The 14,500-nt window shown below is 34.0% G+C and overlaps 1 protein-coding gene across 1 annotated transcript in view; it reads left to right on the top strand.

The window, feature by feature from the left end:
* Positions 1-14,500, top strand: part of LOC148953062 (sodium/potassium/calcium exchanger 5-like) — a 64,420-nt gene that overhangs the window by 2,339 nt on the left and 47,581 nt on the right. Inside the window, exon 2 of the mRNA XM_089087856.1 lies at positions 6,193-6,319. Coding sequence (XP_088943982.1) covers positions 6,193-6,319 — 127 coding nt within the window. The remainder of the gene's footprint in view (positions 1-6,192; positions 6,320-14,500) is intronic.

Here is a 14,500-nt window from a genome sequence, read left to right as displayed (position 1 = left end):
TTTGCTTATTTTGTTGTTGTTGTTTTTAATTGCCATTATTGGTGTTTTAACCTAAAGTTGATGAGTAATACGTACAAGATAAAAGCAAATCAATAAACACAGGACAATTTAGAGTTTTTTCAGAAAAGAATATAAACGACTAGATTTTTTTTGTTAAATTTCAATAAAAACGATCTTAATTAATCCAGCTTCTTAAAAACACCCAAAAAATCATTTTAATCGCTCCCTTCCCGTCTAGTATTTTAAACCGGCTTGGTCTCAATATCACCTCTTCAAACTTCAAATTTGCATCGGTCCAAAATGAAGATTTGAGCAATTCAGAGTGAAAGAGTTTTTTTTTGTTTTTATTTTATCGAACAAAAAATATTTCAATTGTTGTCTTCAGTTCGTATACCAAACAGCAGTTATTTTACATAAAATGCATTTTTCCGTTTGTAATTTGAATCGTAACTCCCAACCGAAAGAAAGCAAGAAATAAAAAAATAGTTCACACAATTCAACCCCAGGAATGTTATCCTAAAGCTGTTTTGATGGGTCTCACTAGTCCAGGCACGTACATAGAGTTTTTAGGGGAGGAGGTCAAACAATAAAAAAAAACTCATTTTCAAAATGAAATAAAAAGTAGAGAATTATTTTTTTTTCTAAAGAATATATGAATATAATCGAACACAAGGGGCACAAAAAGCATTGGGTTTTACATAACATAAACACCAAATTTACCTAGGTTTCAAATGCATAAACAGAAAAAGTCGATGAGTTGAGGAAAACCGATAAAAAAGATCAAATTATGCAAAAACGAATTGATTTTTGCCCCAAATTTTCACTTATATTTATAGATTTTGGAAAAAATGTCTAAATATATTAATTTTCCAATTAAAAAAAAATATATATAATGTCTCATCCAAGATTACAAACTAAGTTAACACCGCCTCGGGAAGTGCTCTTACCATTGTGCTATACTCATAAAAGTGGGAAGTAACTGAACATTCAGAAGTAGTTGAAAAATAATTCACAACTTAAAAAAAAATCTTGTGACTAAGAAATTGATGGAAGATGGAACAAAAAGATCAGTGAGTTAATAAAAGTGAACTGGAAATGATTTAATAAAAAAAAGTTAGGGGGGATATTAAAAAAACCTATAATTTAATAAAGAAATGCCGAGCAATTCGAAGAAATTTACATTTTCAGGGGGTTGGGGCCCCAGTCAAACCTGCATGATCCCTATGAATCAGTTTTTAAGTAGCCTGTAAGCTTACCCTATACAGATACAAGACTGTTTATCTTCTTCATACATATAGCCATTAGTCTAGTTGTCTTTTTCTAAAGCCAAATATTTAGTGATTGTCCTTTTCTGAAGAGAACATGCTAAACACACTAACAGTACCATTAAATTCTTGATTTTATATTATTTCCAAATATCATGGGCCCTTTTCTGAAAATACACCCACCCCCTGATGGTTCAGGATATAGCTCTAGGAATATATTAAAAAAAGATCAATTTTTACAATATGAAAGAACACGAAAGAATACAACAAGAAAGAATGTCATCGCAAGATTCGACACAACGATGAAATGTATTTATACAATTATATCTGGGACCTCAGATGGGGAGGAGGGTATGATGACAAAAAAGGGACCATGGTATTTGTAAAAAGTCTAGCATAAAATCGAAAATTCCGGCTCAACTAACACACCCCGCTCCTTGATGCTAACGCTTAGATATAACCAAAAAATGGCTCATTTATACAGTTTCAAATATTTTCTCAATATCAGCTGTTCATAATCCCATATAAAAAGAGCAAGTTTTGTATATAACGTCATATTATGTCCAACCAATCAGAAGGAGTGGGGCGAGGTTGTTACGCAAAGAATAATATATATATCCTCAGCACTTGTCAATTAGCTGGTACACACGCAAGATAGATGCTAAAGGAAACTAGTCAAACGGGTATCAGTCAATAGAAAATTGGATCGCAAAGCGTGGTTTGTCATTGCGTTTACAATATTTAAACTTTTGTTTTTTGGGGTTTAGGAGAAAAAAAGTACCGAGGTTAGGGTACGTATTTAATATATACTATGCTTTAACCCTTCCCCAAACCCCCTAATTTGCGAATATATAGCCAAAATTTGTTTCTAAACTATTATATTTTCATCATAAGCTTATTTTGTTTTATTTCATTAGCATTAACCAAACTTGACTTCTCGCGTGTGTACCGGTTAATTGACAAGTACCAAATCATCTTATAATCACTACTTTAAAAAGAAATTATAAAGAAAATAGGTTTTATTATTATTTACATGTTTTAATTATAGATTTTCCTTCCTGACTTCAGCTAGCTCCTTTTCCATATAGTTTCAGTATGACTGTTGACGGAACAAGATTCAAACTCAACACTGATGAGACTGAAAGTTGGTGAGGTGACTAACTGACTATTGTCACTTGTCACTAAACAAATGATAATCTTATGCTCATGAGAGAGAATGTTATCTTAACTTACTATGCGAGTAAGCGAAGTGGGTATTTTCTCATCCTAAAAACTGAGTGATTTGGTAATAAGATTAAATGTCCGCAATGTGAAAGAATGTCGATACTCATGTCAGTGTAATTAAAATGGGAATAGCAGATTTTTTCAAGCGGGAAAAAAATACTCATTATTCAAAAGCGTAACATAAATTCAAAAACGTAACAAAATGTAACATTTTTAAGACTGTAACGTAAAACATACCGTTTTATTTAAAACGTACCAAAAATGGTACGAACGTAACCTCGATGGCAACCCTGGCTACAAAGCTCGTAAAATATCTTCTTACCCAAAAACGATAAGACGATATACCTGATGTTCTTGCGAGAATGACAAATTGGGCAATGAAAAAATTTTCTCCTCGGCTAATCTCGTATGTCATGCGCGTCAGCAGCTTAAGTCGAAGAGAACGGTCATTATAGGCAGCGCAATAGCACTGCCTAAGTAAAGAACGATGTTGGCACAATGTATTATTTTTCTCTTTTTTTCTTGGTTTTAGACCAGGGAACTTCGTATCAAAGGAGTTGTCGTAGAAACTTCGGAAAGAGCTCATTTGATTTCAAATTGGAGTGGTTTGTGCCCTTTTTAATAGCCGAAAGTGATTGGAAGGCAACTAACACCCCTTCCACGCCCACCATTTCTCCCAACACATCCAATCAAAATTTTGAGATAGCCATTTTGTTCAGCGTTGTTGATTTCCAGATAGAAAATATGTTTTTGAGGAGGACACTCCCCCACAACCCTCAGGGCAAGGGTTTTAAGTTATGCCCTATGGGCACATAAGAACGATGTTGGCACAATGTATTATTTTTTTTTATCCTTTAGAGCAGGGCACTTCGTATCGAAGAACTTGTCATAGAACTTGTCGAACAATTGGAAATTGGAGTGGCTTGTGCCCTTTTTAATAGTTGGAAGTGATTGGAAGGCAACTAACATCCCTTCCACGCCCACTATTTCCCGAAACACAACCAATAAAATCTTGTGATAGCCATTTTTTCATCGCAGTTGATTTCAAGATAGAAATTATGTTTTTGAGGAGGACACTCCCCCACAGACCTCACGGCAAGGGTTGTAAATTATGCCCCGGGCCTTATTAGGTTTTTATAGAAAGCGTTGTCGTAGATGCTTCAAAAAATGCTCATTTGATTGGAAATTCAAAGGGCTAGTGCCCTTTTTAATAGTCAAAAGTGATTGGAGGGCAACTAACACTCCTCTCACGTCCACCTTATCCCCAAATACATCCAATCAAAATTTTGAGATAGCCATTTTGTTCAACATAGTTTTAAGTACCGGAAATTAAGTCTTTGAGGATGACAACGCCCCCACAGCCCTCAGGGCAAGGGTTGTAAGTTATGTCCTGGGGGCATATAAGGTTTTTATAGAACGTATTATCGTAGAAACTTCAAAAATGGCTCATTCGATTGGAAATTGAAATGGCAAGTGCCCTTTTTAATAGACGAGATTGTAAGGCAACTAACACTCCTTCGACGCCCATCATTTCTCCAAACATATGTCCCTAAAATTTTGAGATAGCCATTTTGTTCCACGCAGTTTAAAGTTCAGGAAGGCATACCTTTGATCACGAAACTCTCTCCAAAGTCTTCAGGACAAGCATTTTAAGTCATACCACGGAGCCATATAAGGTTTTTATTGAAATCTTTGTCGTTGAAACTTGAAAAAGGGCTCATTTGATTAGAAATTCAAAGGGCTAGTGCCTTTTTTAATAGTCGAAAGTGATTGACTATGAGGGCAACTAAGAACTCCAAAAAGTAAAGTAAAGAACTCCATTAAACAAAATATGAGCAAAAATAAAATCGAATAATCTACCAAGCGTGAAACTACCACAAATCAGCATCGATAAATAAATGAAACCCAAAACGAATAAAAATTACAATAAATAACCGAGTCAAAATCAAAACGAGCAGAAATTCACATAATTTGGGCTCAAAACCCCCATGCTTTCCCAAGACCAGAACACAATTTGCACTTTACTGAAAAAAATACAAATGAATATGCATCGTCAGTTTAATATACATATAGGCTACTGATATTTAGTAATCAAATGTTAATATTATTTGATATATTAAAGTTATAAAAGTAAAAACATATTTACTTTTTTCAGTAAAGTGCAAATTATGTTCTGGCATTGGGAAGGTATAGGGGTTTTGAGCCCAACTTAAGTTAATTTCTGCTCTTTTTGGGTTTGACTCGGCGATTTATTGTAATTTTTGTTCATTTGGGGTTTCATTTATTTATCGATGCTGATTTGTGGTAGTTTCTCGCTTGGTAGATTATTTGATTTCATTTTTGCTCATTTTTGTTTAATGGAGTTCTTTACTATTCTTTGAAAAACTTACTTTGTGGAATTTTTTTTTTTAATTAATTGCTAAAAAAAGATGTTCCAAATACATATTATTTCTTAAGTTCCACATGACACACTACATATTTTGCAAACTAAGATTTCTTGGAAAAAATAAACTTTTCTCCCAAAAAACTTCAAATACCTTTTTTGTGTCGTCTTCTGTAATTGTGAAATATTTTAGACATGTCCAGGTGGTCTAAGGGCAAAGAAACGAATATACACGAAATTTTATCATAATGTCACAAGAAGAGGCTTTATATTTTTACACGGAAACATATTCTGCCACGTTTCTCTTTTCCATTATTTTCCCTCCAAGAAGCCATAAGCCTTTTTGTTGTTTTGCTCATAAATTGACTCATCCTCGGAGCTAAAAGAAAAGTTTGTATTTTCATTCATTTTATGGGGATGCAAAGCTTAAAGAGAAACAAAGAGAAACAGATGTGTTCCTTCTTGTTATTCGTTTTTTATATACCAAAGCCATTACTTGTCGTAGAAAAACAAAAATAATTGGAACTCTTGATCTGACGAGACTGTTTTTCTTTTCTTAAGCTTGTGCTAAGAGCTTAAAACTGTCAATTTCGACCTTATAAAGAACTTGCAATCTTAAACAAACTAAAATTAACAATGGAAGTTTTTTCCTATCGATTGCATTGTTGAAGAGGGTTCGACCTATTTCACCCAATATTAGGCACATGTTCTAGTGGGAGGCTTAGGGACGAAGCTCCCCCTCAAAATTTTGAGATTGTTATTATATTTCCTATATAAAGAGATCGTCTATCCAGATATAGCGCCTACTTTCTACGTTTTTTTTTCAAATTGCCCCCCCCCCTCAGAAGTCTTCCCTCCTGGAAGTTCTGTCCTCACAAGGGCGGATCCTGGATTTTTTAGGGGGGGGGGGCAAAATAATTTGATCCGATAAACTTGCGTTAGGAGCAAGTTAATTAACACAAACTTGCGTTAATTAAGTAAATTACACTACTTTAGACTACGTTAAGGGGGCGGGCACCCCTCGCCCCTCCCCTGGAACCGCCACTGTGTCCTCCTGGAAGTTCTGAACATATACTGTCCATATTGATGGACAGTATGTGTTCATATAAACATATACTTCTATAGACATATACATATACTTCTACGGACATATAAACATATACTTCACAGTATATATTTTGTCCATACTTCCATATTGCCGAAGGTAGAAAATAGTTCCAATTAATTGACCATGATAGTATTACGTAATAAATAAAGCTCTTACAGAAGATTACCATATTATGAGTCAATCTATGTGTAATCCCTTACTTTTTGTTTTAGGAAAGGAAGAAAAGAGGAAAAGTTTCTCCCCTGTTAATTGTATTAATACTATTAGGCTGTTTTGTGGTTAATCAGCTTATAAGAGAAGAAGAAAATGAAGGAGCTTCCAACGAATTATTCGGGCAAGGTAGAAATAGTTTTCACTTATTGAGTTAGTCGTTAATAAGCAGACTGAATAACTCTACTATTTATTCTTTTTCTTATTGTAAGCCACCGATCAATTCATTGTCTGTTAATTATGCATGTCAATAACAAAACCACCTAATAATGTTGATCAATATCCCAAAGCGGTAAAAAAAAGTTAGATCTCTAGTTTTTTTTTCAGGAACCAGTTTGACTAGATTTGAACTCTTCTGAAACTTATCAAGATGTTGTCAAACAGTTCGTGGTAACAAACTGTAAGTAAGGAGCGACCTGGCTCAATAGTGACCAAAACTCTAAAAAATGGAATTTTGATACCAGCAGATACATCAAAAGAAGCGGATTTTTATGCTGATTTCAAATATATAAATTTCATCAAGTTTAGTTTTACCCATAAAATTTGCCTCATTTTTGAAAAAAGGGGAAACACCTCCTAAAAGTGATAGAATCTAATGAAAATCAAACAATCAGACTCAGCGTAACAGAAAACCCTACTGTAGAAATTTCAAGCTCCTATCTGCAAAAATGTGGAATTTTGTATTTTTTGCCAGCAGAAAGATCACGGATGGGTGTTTATTTGTTTTTTTCCCCAGGGGTGATCGTATTGATCCAGTGGTCATAAAATATCGGGAGAGGGCTCATTCGAACGGAAATTAAAAGTTCTAGTGCTTTTTTTAATTGGCCAAAAAAATAGAGGGCAACTAGGTCACCGGATCAAAATTCTGAGATAGCCATTTTGTTCAACATAATCAAAAACCTAATAAAAATGTCCTTAAGGATGACTTAATCCCCCACAGTCCCCGGGGAAAGGCTACAAGTTATAAACTTTGCCCATTGTTTACATGTAGTATTTGTTATTTGGAAGTATGCTGACGCTTTAAAGAGAGATTTTTCTGGTGGGGAGGGGGGTCGGAGGAGGTGGCTACGTGGGAGGATTTTTCCATGGAGGATATTGTCATGGGGGAAGGGACATTTCTAAAAGGGGGAGCGCCAGATTTCTCAGCATTATTTAAAAAACGATCAGAAATTAAATAAAAAAAACAAGTTTTTTCAACTGAAAGTAAGGAGCAACATTAAAACTTAAAACGAATAAAAACTATTACGTATATGAGAGATACTCTCGCTAGTCAATACATCGCTTTTTACGCTAAAGTTTGTTTAGTACTTTCAAAAAAGCTATCTATTCTAATTAAACGGCCTATGTGATTCAGGGGTCTCTCTTAAAGAATTGGAACAAAATTCGAATTTTAACGAAAAGAGAGAGGTTTTGACTTGGAGGAAAACTCCTCATTTGCGTAATAAAAACATACGAATATGGAAGTTCGTTACGTAAGTTATTTCGTAAGTTATATCAGATCAAAATTTCGAGAATGCCATTTAGCCAAAAAAAGTAAAACTAATATGCAATTTCATTTTAATTATTCATGTGCGGTGAGCCAAAATCAAAGCTACATTAATTCAAAAACGTTCAGAAATTAAAAAAAAAATAAGTTTTTTAAACTGAAAGTAAGGAGCGACATTAAAACTTAAAACGAACAGAAATTATTCCGTATATGAAAGGGGCTGATCCCTCCTCAACGCCTCGCTCTTTACGCAAAATTTTTTTTTTTTTTTTTTATGAAGCTTATTTTTTTTTTTTAATTCCCGCCTCCTCTCCTCTCGGTGACTTTCAAATTTTCTTTAACAATATCTCATAACTTATATAATGTCACCTACTCTTTTCTTAAAAAAAAACTTCTTAAAAAAAATTCATATATTAGATTTATATAAAATTGAGCATTCCAAAATATATCAGGTTATAAAAATAGAGGTATACTACATTTCAAATTTCATATACCTTTTAGGTTCATCCGATATCTCAGGCTGCCCTTCCCCCTTAGGGCACCCCTTCCATTGTGACCTTAAATTACACTTTTCAAATCCTTTTTCATAAACCTCTATTTCCCCCGATATATAATTTAATTTTACCCCCATCCCCCAAAATAAAAATATAAAAAAAAAAGAAAAAAAAAGAAAGAGAGATAGAAATGAAAAACTCTACCTTTAAAAAAAAAAAATACTAAAAGTTAGAATGTCTCATTATGCGGTCACTTCATTTCGTTTACCTTTATTAATCATCTTACCTTTCCCCTTTGGCTGCTCAATTCTCTTTATACTTTATTTTTATCCTACTTTTAAAACTTCTCAAAACTCTTTAAAACTTTATCTTTATCCTACTTTTAATACTTATTTCTTTATCATTCTTTTATTCCTTTTTTAAATAACAACAATTCAATTTCTAATTAAAATTTCTTACAAAAACTTTTCTCGCAAAAGTTTTTATTGTTTTAAATAATAAAGTTGTGTGACAGAGTCAAACTTGTTCAAAATTTTGTTCGAAATAGAAATAGCAGGCCAAAGTCAAGCGGAAAAACCGAACATTTTTTTGATTCTCAAAAAAGGAGGGAAACACCCAAAAAAAGTCGAAGATCCTGAAGTTTGACTTTTTGTCACGATTCTATAACAAAGGGTGCTCAAACACAAAAGAGCCTTTGAATTTGAATAAGAATAATTTTTAAAGAACTTTTAAAGACTTTAGTGCAAAGAGCAAGGGTTGAAGAAGGGGCAACTACCCTCAAATAGCCTACAGAATAGTTTCCGTTTATTTTAAGTTCTAATGTTGCGCTTTACTTTTAGTTAAAAAAATTAGTTTCTTATTTAATACATATAAGAAAGAAAAGCGAAACCATAAAAGGGAAAATATGAAACATTTTAAACTAGAAAAAGTTTCCAAATGAATATTTTGATCTTATTTTTTGACATTGGAATTTGACTTGGTTTAGCGTAGCTGATTTTCAATAAAAAAATAAAAAGAGCCAAAAATAAAAATTTGAAAACAGCTTATTATTTTCCTGTATTACATATTTTTACCTCAAGCCAGCTAAATATTTAATTGAAATTAATAATTTATTCCTTGAATCTTTAGTAGATTTAATGGCTTTCAAATCAACAGAATTTAGTCTTATATGAGATTTTTTTTTAACATATCAGGAAAAAATGCGCACATGAGCAAAAGTTGATTGAGAAAACATTTTGTGTATGGTCAGTCTGTTCTGTATTCCTATTTATATTTCATTCTGTATTTTGTACATTCTGTATCCTGTTTGGAGGGGGACTTGATCATTTAAAGTGAGGGTAAGGAAGAAAGAGCTATGGTAAAGTTCCTTTTTATCAACTATATATCCAAATATCCTTTTGTATTTGATTTTCAACATTTCTAGGGGAGGAGGAAGATTTCCAGTTCCAGAGGTCTATTGGTCATACCCTTCCTCCTCCTTAAAAAATGAGTGAGACAAACTTTTCTATCTTTCTTCATCAATTGTTGTACGTTGAATTTAATTGGCTATCACTTGAATCCTTACCAAGTCAATATCTGTATATCTTATTTTTTGCACGAGACATCATTTAAATTTTGGAGCTTCGTTGCTATGCGTGAGGGAAACTATATAGAAGCCTAAAAGTGAAATACGACACTCAAGCGGATGATCAGATGTTATTGATTAATTTGAGCATTAAAAATATCTTCTTCTTACAATATCAGTAAAATCAAAGTATGAAGTACTGCAAATAAGCGAGAAAGAAGGAGCGGGGGGGGGGGGGGTGCGAGGGATCCTCTTAAATTATTATTGAGGTCCCCAGCGTCGAAAAAAAGGGGGGGGGGTCAAAATAACTTCAGACAAATTTCATATGCTAATAACCTTTATTAAAATTTGTTTAATTAGACGCAACACCCTGTTTTTCCATATAGTAAATAGCCATAAGGCTTCAACTGATTATTATTTTTTCAGAGCCTCTTTATATCGACGAGGTGACTGCAAAATGACGTAAGAGACTAACTCGATTGGAAATTGAAAGTTCTAGTTCCCATCTTTAATACTGACAAGGGGTCGAAGGGCAACCACCCCCTCTCACGCTCTTTTTATATGCCTTCCCCCTAAAGACATGCGACTAAAATTTTGAGACATCAATTTTGTTCAAAGTTGTCTGAAGGTCAAATAACTATGCCTTTGAGGATGCCATAGCCCCCAGAGTCCTTAAGGCAAGGGCCGTAAGTTATGCTAGTTGCCCATTGCTTACATATAGGGTGTATTATTGAGAAAAAGAGTGTTTAATGTTAGATCTCCTAAATCCTTAGGGTATTTTGATGGTAAAAGTGGTGATGCAAAAGGAACCTGGCGACTAATAAATGAGGTTTTAAAAGGGAAGACTAATGATAATGATGGAGTAAAGAGTCTGATGGTGACTGGAAGTGAAACCACTGATAAACAGGAAATGGTTGATGAATTCTGAAAATATTTCACGAACATAGGCGCGAGTATTAAGGAAGACTTAATCTTAGAGCTGTAATTGCTATCCTAGTTTATATATTACCTTGTCTAACTTACTTAATAAATCTATCACTCCAGACCGGCGAATTCCCTAGTGGTCTTAAACTGGCAAATGTAATACCATTGTATAAAGGGGGGAAGAAACAAGAACTATCAAATTGGTGACCGATTTCGTTATTACCTATTTTTTCTAAAATCTATAAAAAGATAATTCACAGGAGACTTTATGAATATTTGGATAAACTAGGAATATTGTGTGACAGCCAATTTGGATTCCGCAGTAAACATTCTACTAGCCATGCTGTTCATCATCTTCTGGATGTAATCAATGGAGCTCTAGAAAAAGGTCTTATTCTTTTAACGATCTTTGTTGACTTCAAAAAAGCCTTGGACACTGTGGATTTTGAGTTGCTGCTGTGTCGCCTATCTAGTCTGGGGATAAAAATGTTTGCTTGGATTGGTTTAAATCATATTTGTATGGAAGGTCTACTAAGGTAATGATAGATGACATTGTTAGTGGAGTCTATCCTGTAATATGTGGAGTTCCTCAGGGCTCAGTCCTGGGTTCGTTGCTCTTTCTCGTATACGTAGATACTCTGAGGTTCTACATGCCTGAAGCAACTGTTACAGCATTTGGAGATGATACTGCTTTGACGATTTCTGCACAGTCACTGGAAGAACTAGTAGATAAAGCAAACCGAACGCTGGAAAACCTTTTGGTGTTTACCTCCTTGAGTTACCTTGCTGTTAATACTTCTAAGACAAATTATATGATTTTTAGTAGGGTAGAAAAAATTGTAAATAGTGCTTCCGTAGTATTTGAAAATTTGTCACTTTCACAGGTTTTTGAAAATAAATATTTAGGATTTTATGTTGATAATAATTTGAGTTGGAAGAAACACATAAATATGATTTCTTCTAAACTTGCACGAGGTCTTGGAGTGATGCGGCGTTTGAAACACGTGTTACCTTTAACTGTTTTAAGAAATATATATCATACTGTTTTTCATCCTTTTATTGTTTATGGTTGCTGTATTTATGCATCTAATTTTACTTCAAATATTAAAAGACTGCAGATTCTTCAGAATAAGGCACTTCGAGTACTGGGTGAGTATGTTCAGTATGAGCATACGCGTGAATCTTTTATTAGTTTTAGAATTTTAAATATTCATCAGATCAGGGACCATCAGGCGGGAGTGTTTACTTACCAAGTGCTTAATAGATTATCTCCAGAATATTTTAGAGATTTTTTTTAAGTTTAATTCTGATTATCATCATCATAGGACTAGAGGTCGTTGAAGCTTGGTCTCAGAAGTAAGGAGTACGAGTCGATCTAGTTTTTCAATTAGAAATTATGCAGTTAATTTGTGGAATTGTTTCCCGGAGAGCATTAGGGAGTCAGAAAACCAGTTTCAGTTTAAAATTAGATTAAAAAAGTTTTTGTTGGGTGGGAATAAATTTTTTTTTTATTTATTTATTTATTTAAAAAAATGTTAAATTGTAATTAAGTTGTAAAACAAAAAGTTAAAAAAAAAGTTAAATTGAGTTAATTTGTATTGAATGGTATGAAAAGAGTAGAAAGAGTGACTGAGTTTTGGTTTATGATAAAAGATTGTGTGACGCTGCTCAAGTCACAATAGTGGCTTAATAAAACGTCATACGTTCTTACCATTTCTACGTTTGTTGATAATGTTATTCAAAAAATGTGTTGTAAGTGCCAGTTAAGTTTGATGTATTATTAGTTGAAAATAAAAGTCAAGTCAAGTCAAGTATTAAAATGAAACTTTCAGGAAATGTTGATCGGGTACTGAACGGATTTAAAACGTACTATATGCATGCTGGTTGTCAAAAGGGCGTACCAGCAATATCTCAGAAACAGCTGAGCGTACTATGTTGAACTTTCAGGGCATGCTAAGCAGGATGTTGAAGATCGATAGGGAGCTATTTCTCCCCTCACCGTTTTTATATGTCCCTCAAACAGTGATCAATGTTTTGACATGGTGATTTTGTGCAACATAGTCAAAAAATTCAATAGCCAAGTTCTGAGAATACAATGATCCCTCAGAGCCCTCGGAAAAAGGGTTGTAATTTGCTCAGTAGTAGTACCCTCTGCATGGATCCCATGACGCCCATGTGAAGAATTCCCATGATGCCCTGGAAGACACACCCTAGATTCCCATTACACCCGGAAGAAACGCCCCTCGATTCCCATGACGCCTTGTTTTAAATGGTCAGGTGTAATGTAATAGAGGATGTTTACCTACGTAATTGCGAATGTTTAGTAATTTGAGTTGCTGCAATCATGCGTGACCTTGCTTCTGTATTATTTCTCTATCGGAAGAATAAACATCATATTTAAAAAATAGAGAAATCCTAAATGGTAAATTACAATTCAAGGAAAGTCAAAAATAAGACAAATGTACCCTCGCAAGATCATGCAAGATATCTTACCAAGACGCCGAAATGGTTACCTATGTAAAAATGATATCGTAATAGATAGAGAAATCGCGACTAAATTAAAAAGAGCACCAAAAGAGATTATCTGCAAGGAAATTAAAAGTGAATTGATTAAAAACAACGCCCATGCAAGCACCAATGATAGTTTAAACACGAACACATTCATTAAGCCATGAATCATTCAATAAAAGAGAGGAAGTTTGTTACTAGCGAGATTCTTAGTTTATAATTAGCAGTGAGAGCGCTGTGATTAAAAATGACTGGATTTGATAACCAAAAAATATTACGGAAAAAGTGTTTAATTCTAGGTGATGATTTTTTAGAGTTTTTTCTTCAACGGAATCTTCTAAAGGAATTCTTAACGATCTATTGCATGAAGCTTTCACGTCGTGGCCCAGAGGCATTTACTCCTTTTATCACACCCTAGATTCCCATGACACCCGGAAGAAACGCCGCTCGATTCCCATGACACCTTATTTAAATGGTCAGGTGTAATGTAATAGAGGATGTCTACCTACGTAATTGGGAATTTTTAGTAGTTTTAGTTGACGCAATCATGCATGACCTTACTTCAGTATTATTTCTCTATCGGAAGGATAAACATCTTATTGCGTGACCTTGCTTTTTTATTAGAAATAACCTTCATTTCCATTTAAAAATCAGTTAGGGGGTCCTTTACCCCATGATTCTTCTTTAAAAAGTAAGGGTGTAGAGGAAAACCTTCAGGGGGTCCTTTACCGTAAGATTGTTCTTGAAAAAAAAACTCCAATTCCATTTAAAACCAATGAGCGGGTACTTTACCCCATGATTCTCCTTAAAAACCCATGGGTCTAGGGGAAAACCTTCAGGGGTTCCTTTAAGATTGTTCTTAAAAAAAAAACTATGTTATCCAAGTATTTTCCTTAAAAACCTTACTTCTGTATTAGGAAAAAATCTAGATTTCCCTTTAAAAACCAGTTAGGGTGTCTTTTACACTAAGATTATTCTTTAAAAGCTAAGGGTGTAGGGGACAACCTTCAAGGGGGTTGTTTGACTCCAAGATTGTTCTTTAAAAAACCTACATTTCCATTAAAAAACCAGTGACGGGCTCCTTCACTTCAAGAATTTCCTTAAAAAACCTTCTTTCTCTTTAAAAAAAACGTACATTACCGTAAGATTCTCCCTAAAAGTCTCTATTAGCCTAATATTTCCCAATATATCATACAAAAAGTTATGAGTTTTGTTGCCTTGGCAATTGAAAAATTAAGAGCCTCTTGGAATAATGTCAGATTGCTCGTTCCTCATAGAATCACGAATCAACGACATATTGCTAAGGATACACGTACCTACACTGATTCATCATT

Source organism: Artemia sp. Qi Xiang Cuo, chromosome 4 (assembly GCF_049724085.1).
Source record: "Artemia sp. Qi Xiang Cuo chromosome 4, ASM4972408v1, whole genome shotgun sequence".
Taxonomy (NCBI): domain Eukaryota; kingdom Metazoa; phylum Arthropoda; class Branchiopoda; order Anostraca; family Artemiidae; genus Artemia; species Artemia sp. Qi Xiang Cuo.
Note: the sequence above shows the minus strand (reverse complement) of the source record. Positions and strands in the feature narration are given on the sequence as shown.